Source organism: Caenorhabditis briggsae (genome assembly GCF_000004555.2).
Source record: "Caenorhabditis briggsae complete genome, chrI, whole genome shotgun sequence".
In the NCBI taxonomy this organism is placed as follows: Eukaryota; Metazoa; Nematoda; class Chromadorea; order Rhabditida; family Rhabditidae; genus Caenorhabditis; species Caenorhabditis briggsae.
Window position 1 is genome coordinate 470397 of NC_013489.2, and position 6408 is coordinate 476804.

The window sequence follows — 6408 nt, forward strand, 5'->3', positions numbered from 1 at the left end:
TTTCGCATTTTAATGGACCCGAAGCCATTTTAATGAACCTTAAGCCGGTCCGTGTGGTGAAGCTAAGATGGACCTCGTCGAGATCTATCATTTGATATCAAATCCGTCAAAATATCTTGTTCTGAAGCCGAGTTATCTGCCGCCCCGCCATCTGTCCGGGCCGGCCCGTTTGCAACTATGGAATACTGTAGCTTGTCTCCAAACGAAGTTATGAGCCAAAAATCATCTACCGTATCTGATTTACTTGGTCTGGAAATATTGATCCTAAAGGCTTTAAAATCTCGACTTTTCCGACATTTCAGTTTCCAGTTTTTCTCAGGAACCCTCTTATAAAATGGCACTTACTTCCAGCCCCTCCCGCTCCCCGACACTGTAGCTGTCAAGTGATCGATACGATTCGCGGAATCCACCTCCCCCAACTCACGCACCTCTTCCAACACCCCGAACCCCTCACCTTCGCCGCCCTTCAACACGCCATCCACCTCTTTGACGTCATCTCGAGAATCCTAAACTACGCTCCGAAACACTCCACAGAATCCCTTAGAGCCAGTGTTCAGAAGACGTGGAAAAAGCGCCTGGACCGAGAGAAATTCGCCGAGTCGTTGATTCATCTGGGACGGAATGTGACCCAGTTGAGAGAGGCGTGTGGAATCCCGACGATGGCGACTGATAGGACACTGGGGACGCTGGATGAATGGATTCGAATTGTGATTCAGAAGGAGAAGACGACGTTTGAGCGACCCGTGGAGAGTGTGTTCAGTCCGGCGAGCTTGTTCATTGATTTGAAGATTGTCTAGGCTTCCCATTGTATCAGATATTGTGGAAAACGCGCTCTATTGAGAATCCAGAAAAAAAAGGAGCAATGGAGCATGTTTGCTGACTAAACGGAGTCACTAGGTCCTATCCTTATCCCTCTGTAAACACGCTCTATTGCTCATTTTTTCAAAAATTCACAATAGAGCGCGTTTCCCATTTTTTCCTCTCTCTCTCTCATTCCGTTGTTCAAAAAATGCTTATTTTTGCCTGAAATCTCTGTTTTTTGTGATTTTTCTAATTTTTGATATTTTCCCTGTGTCGAATAAACTCATTTTCTTCATAGCTCTTTTTTGGATTACGGTAGTCTGCAATTTGTCGTAAGATTCGTTGTTTTCAAGACAAAAATTGCGTCTCGAAAAGATGCATCACATTTGACGACAAAATGCGGAAATTGTTACTGTAGCTTCACCAGTTTATTGTAGGGACAAATTCACTAGTACAGTATTCTTAATTTTTGGATTACGGTAGATATCTACCGCCATCCTGTAGAGACCCATTCATGGAGTACTGTAGAAGTTTGATGTCAATAGATTACTGTGGATTACTGTAGGGAATCATGACAAATTCGGAAGTACAGTATTTCTCACATTCAAGGATTACTGTAGATAACAAGACTACAGTACCCCTAGGTAAATTACTGTAGCCTTACCAGATCCCTATAAAGATACATAATTTGAAAACTACAGTCCCCTGATTTTTGGATTACTGTAGTTTGCTTTCAAATTACTGTAGGAAGACTCTAGCAAAAACTACAGTACTCTAGGATTGGCGTCATTCAGTGATTACTGTAGACCATTACACTTGGCATAACTTCAAACTACAGTACCCTCACGTTTGAATTACTGTAGCTCCACCACATTCATGTGGGTAGACTTGACAAATTCGAAAATACAGTAACCATTTCGAGGAGTACTGTAGACGATTCACGTAAACTACAGTACACTTCATTTTTGGATTACTGTACCTTATTGATATTTCAGGCCTGTTCTACGCCGTTCAAACAGCGATGAAATTGGACAAATCCAGCCTGGAAGCTCGTCAATATCTCACTGGCCTCCTCACAACGCTGGAATCCATCAAAACGCAATTAGCCGATAACGAGGCAATTAAGAACGAGACGATTGCTCAGGCGCATATTGAGAGTTTCGCCGAGAAACTCTTCAATTTCGCCGATAAGAAGGAGAAAACGGGCAAAGTGAGTGCCGAATTTGAATTTGGCGGGGTTGATTTGGCCGTGGCCGAGTTTTGGTTTTCTAGGCCACCACCAAAATTTCCATTTTTCAGGTCGACAAATCAGTGGTCCACGCGTTCTACACAGCTGGCCATGTCATGGATATTCTGGCACTTTTCGGAGAGGTATGTGTACACCATGGCCGAGTTTTTGGGAATTCTAGGCCATCGAAAAAATTCTAGGCCATTAAAAAAAAAAATTTTTTAATTTTTTTAAATTTTTTTCTTCTAGATCGATGAGCCATTTTTGTCGTCCAAAAAGTATGCGAAATGGAAGAGCACGCAGATTTTCACATGCCTAAGAGACGGGACCCCATATGTGCCGAGCATCCAGCAAGAGCAGGATGACGATGAGTTGGCTCAGTTTGGAGCACAATTTCAGCCGGGAGGAGGCGCCGGACCACAAGAACACAGCTACAGTAATCCCGGAGAAGCAGCGCCAAGAACTGGGTTTGGAGCCGCTGGGATTCCGCATGTGCCATCAGGTAGGCTTTTTGGAGATGGTGGCCTAGAAAAAGCTAGGCCATGTGGAGATGGCCTAGAATCCCGTGAAAATTAAAAGTTAGGCTACATGGGATTTCTGGGCCACCAGATAGCCATGGCCGAGAAACGCCTCAAAACAAAAGCTAGGCCGTTTTCATTTTGGTTGCCTAGAATCCCGGTAAATTGGAAAAGTTAGGCCATGGCCGAGTTTTGGTTTTTCTAGGCCAAATACACATTGTTTTTTCTCGCTTCTTTGTCATTTTGAAGTGGTGGCCTAGAAAACCCAACGTGGCCTAGAATTCCAATAATCCTCTTCCATATATATAGTTTCTCTTCTTCCAGATAATTCTCTTCCACCACAACCACCAGCGCGTTCAAACGTGCCACCACCGAATCCACCGTACTCCTCAACTCCCAATCTCCCATCTCAACAGTTCTATCCACCAGCACCTCCAGCAGCCGCTCCACAAAATCCACGTCATCAACAGTATGACGACTTCTCGACACCATCATCGGCTCCGGTTCTTCCGACGTCTGGCGCACAACCGACGGATGAGGAATTTGCGGAAATTCGAAAATTAACAAAATACGCGATGAGCGCTGTAGACTATGAGGATGTGAAGGCGATTCGAGAGAATTTGCAGAAGGCGTTGGCCATTTTGCAGAAATATTGATTTTATTGATTTTTTGCTTTTTTTTTGTTGTAATTTTTGGAGTTTTTGGGGCTTTTTTGGGGGATATTTGAGGAGTGAAAACGCAGTGAAAATCGCTGAAAATTCTGAAATTTCTAGCAGTATTTTTCGATTTTTTAAGCTAACAATTTGAAGTTTTTGGCTGAAAATTCCGAATTTTCACGTTGAAATTCTGAGTTTTTCGGCTAAAAATTCCGGAATTTTAGGTTTGAAATTTTAGATTTTCAGCTAAAAATTTTGAATTTTTGAACCTGGAATTGCTGAATTTTCGAAGTGAAAATGAGCATTTTGGTGTAAAATCGCTGAAATTCCAGCTTTTTACCGAAAATTCTGAATTTTCAGCCAAAATTCCCCAATTTTTTTGTACTCACGTTTACGATTTTTCAGCTGAAATGTTCAAAATTTCAGCGGAAATTTTTTATTTTTTTTTGCTGAAATTCCGAAAAATTTCCCCTGAAAATTTGTGATTTTTTGCTGAAATTCCGAAAAATTTTCCTGAAAATTTGACATTTTTTGGTTGAAAAATGTCAATTTCGAATTTTCGAATCTAATTTTTTTCAGAATTTTGACCTAAAATTTTGAAATTGTCAATCTGAATTTTGCAAATTTTTCACTGAAAATTCTGAATTTTCAGCCAAAATTCCCTAATTTCGAACTTAAAATTTCGACATTTTTTGTCGAAATTCCGAAAAATTTCCCCTGAAAATTTGTGATTTTTTGTCGAAATTCCGAAAAATTTCCCCTGAAAATTTGTGATTTTTTGCTGAAATTCCGAAAAATTTTCCTGAAAATTTGACATTTTTTGGTTGAAAAATGTCAATTTTCGAATTTTCGAATCTAATTTTTTTTCAGAATTTTGACCCAAAATTTTTTTGGTTTTTGAAATTCTCAATCCGAATTTTGCTAATTTTTTACTGAAAAATCCTAAAGTTCGATCATTAAAACGAGCGATTTCAGAGAAAAATTCCAAATTTTAGTTTCAAAGTCCATATTTTTCAAAAAATCTCGATTTTTGAGCCCTGCAATGTCTAAAATTTCAATGTATTTTTCCCTGAAATTCCTCTAAAACCCCTCTATTTTCTCCCCGAATTTCCCACAAAATTCGCTAAAATTGGCTTCAATTTTTCCTTTTTTTTTTGTCTATTTCTCTAATTCGCTTCTCTCTCGTCTTTTCTATTTGTAAATCATTTTTTGTCTCTTTCTTCCCAAAAAACCAGCCACCCACCACCATTTTATTTCAGTTTATGGCCCGAAAAATGCCAAAAATATATTCCCCCCCCCCCCTGTTTTCTCTAAATCTCTCATTTCCCTTTACTGTTTCTTTCTCCCCGCTCTCATCTATCTATCTGTGTGTCCCGATGTCCGGATGATGATGATGATGGTTTGAAAATGAATGTATTTATGCTTAAAAATTTTATTTTTAAAACCTAAAAATATATATATTTTTTTTTTTGGAAATTTAAATGTGTTTTTGTGGTTCTTGTGTCTCGTCGTTTTTTTTGTGTCCGAAGAAGAGGGTATTTTGCCCTGTCACCCATTTTTTGTGTTGCCTAATTTCTGATTGTCTGCGTCTCTTGATCTCTAGTTGTTCTCTTTCAAAATTTGATTTTTTTTCAAGCTAAAAATTCTGGGTTTTCAGCCTTTTCGAATTGACCTAGTTTCAGAAAATAGGCGTGTTTCGATGGCCTAGAAATCTAATAAAGCCTAGGCCATCATTGGATTTTTCGGTTTTTTTAAAACTAATTTAGTCCAAATTCGAATTTTTCAGAGTCAGTAGGATGCACGATGAACCTGAAAAGAAGAAGAAAGGGTTGAAGTTGTGAGTTTTGATTTTTTAAAGTTTATAATTTCAAAAAAAAAAGTTAGAGCTCAATTGTCTCGGGTCCTTCAAAAGATATCAAAATTTCGTCAACTGATAAAATGTTTATCATATTATCACTAAAATTTTATCAGTTGACAGAATTCTGATATCTGTCATAGGAACCGAGATAACTGAGCTCAAAGTTGTGAGATGTGCTCTAATAAGCTGCCATCCTAAACCTGCATTTTGAGCTCAATTATCTCGGTTCTTTTGAAAGATATCAAAAAATGGCCAACTGATGAAATATTTTTGATATTATGATAAATATTTTATCAGTTGACTGATTTTCGATATCACTCATAGGAATTGAGATAATTGAGCTCACAGAAGCCCGCCCAAACCGTCACCTCTTTGAGCTCAATTATCTTGGTTCCTGTGAGAGATATCGAAATTTTGTTAACTGATAAAATGTTTATCATAATATCGCTAACATATCAGTTGAAAGATTTTTGATAGCTCTTATAGAAACCGAGATAATTGAGTCTAAATGTGCAAGTGGAAGTTCACAATTTTGACTTTTCAGTGAAAAATAGTCAACTTTAAAGCTCTACAAAAGTTGTCCAACATTTTTCGATTTTTTCTGAAATTTTCAGAGTGTACTAAACAAAAATAGAGCTTCATTTTTGTATTTGACAACTTTTTTGTAGCTTTCTTGGCTTTTGAGAGATGCGCCTTTAATGATGGTGACTCGGTCGCTGTGGGAGGATATTGTAGTTTTAAAGGCGCATATCTCGAAACTAAAAGATTTACTAAAAACTTGTCAATTACAAAAATAAAGCTCTATTTTTTTTGTACACTTTGAAATTTTTAGACAATTTCGAAAATTTTGGAGTACTACTGTAGAACTACAAAGATGACTATGTTTTCACTGAAAAAATACGTACTTTGGTCCAGGCACTGTAGCTGAACATTAGTAAACACATAAAAACTGTTTTTCTAGTTTTTTCTTATTAATTTAAAATCAAAATTGACATTTTTATGACATTCCAAATTGGAACATCGCATTTACCGTATTTCATCTCATAGAAGCACACCAGGGCCATCAGCTTTGAGCTCAATTATCTCGGCCCCTATGGAAGATATCAAAAAGTGATCAACTGATAAAATATTTGTCATAATATCAGCAATATTTTACCAGTTGGCCACATTTTGGTATCTTTCAAAAGAACCGAGATAATTGAGCTCAAAGTACGGGTTTAGGATGGCAGCTTATTAGAGCACGTCTCACAACTTTGAGCTCAATTATCTCGGTTCCTATAACAGATATCAAAATTTTGTCAACTGATAAAATATTGCTGATATTATGACAAATATTTTATCAGTTGA

The 6408-nt window shown here is 37.8% G+C and overlaps 2 protein-coding genes across 2 annotated transcripts in view; both read left to right on the plus strand.

The window, feature by feature from the left end:
* Positions 1-3203, plus strand: part of CBG00308 — a gene marked incomplete at both ends in the record, with an annotated part of 4895 nt that extends 1692 nt beyond the window's left edge. The window contains 5 exons of the mRNA XM_002638679.2: positions 352-750; positions 1797-2011; positions 2101-2172; positions 2279-2531; positions 2872-3203. Of these exons, the coding sequence (XP_002638725.2) occupies positions 352-750; positions 1797-2011; positions 2101-2172; positions 2279-2531; positions 2872-3203 (1271 nt within the window). The remainder of the gene's footprint in view (positions 1-351; positions 751-1796; positions 2012-2100; positions 2173-2278; positions 2532-2871) is intronic.
* A 1796-nt stretch (positions 3204-4999) lies between these two features.
* The window catches only part of Cbr-rlbp-1, a gene marked incomplete at both ends in the record, with an annotated part of 19761 nt that continues 18352 nt past the window's right edge, over positions 5000-6408 (plus strand). Inside the window, 1 exon segment of the mRNA XM_002638676.1 lies at positions 5000-5040. Within this exon segment, the coding sequence (XP_002638722.1) occupies positions 5000-5040 (41 nt within the window).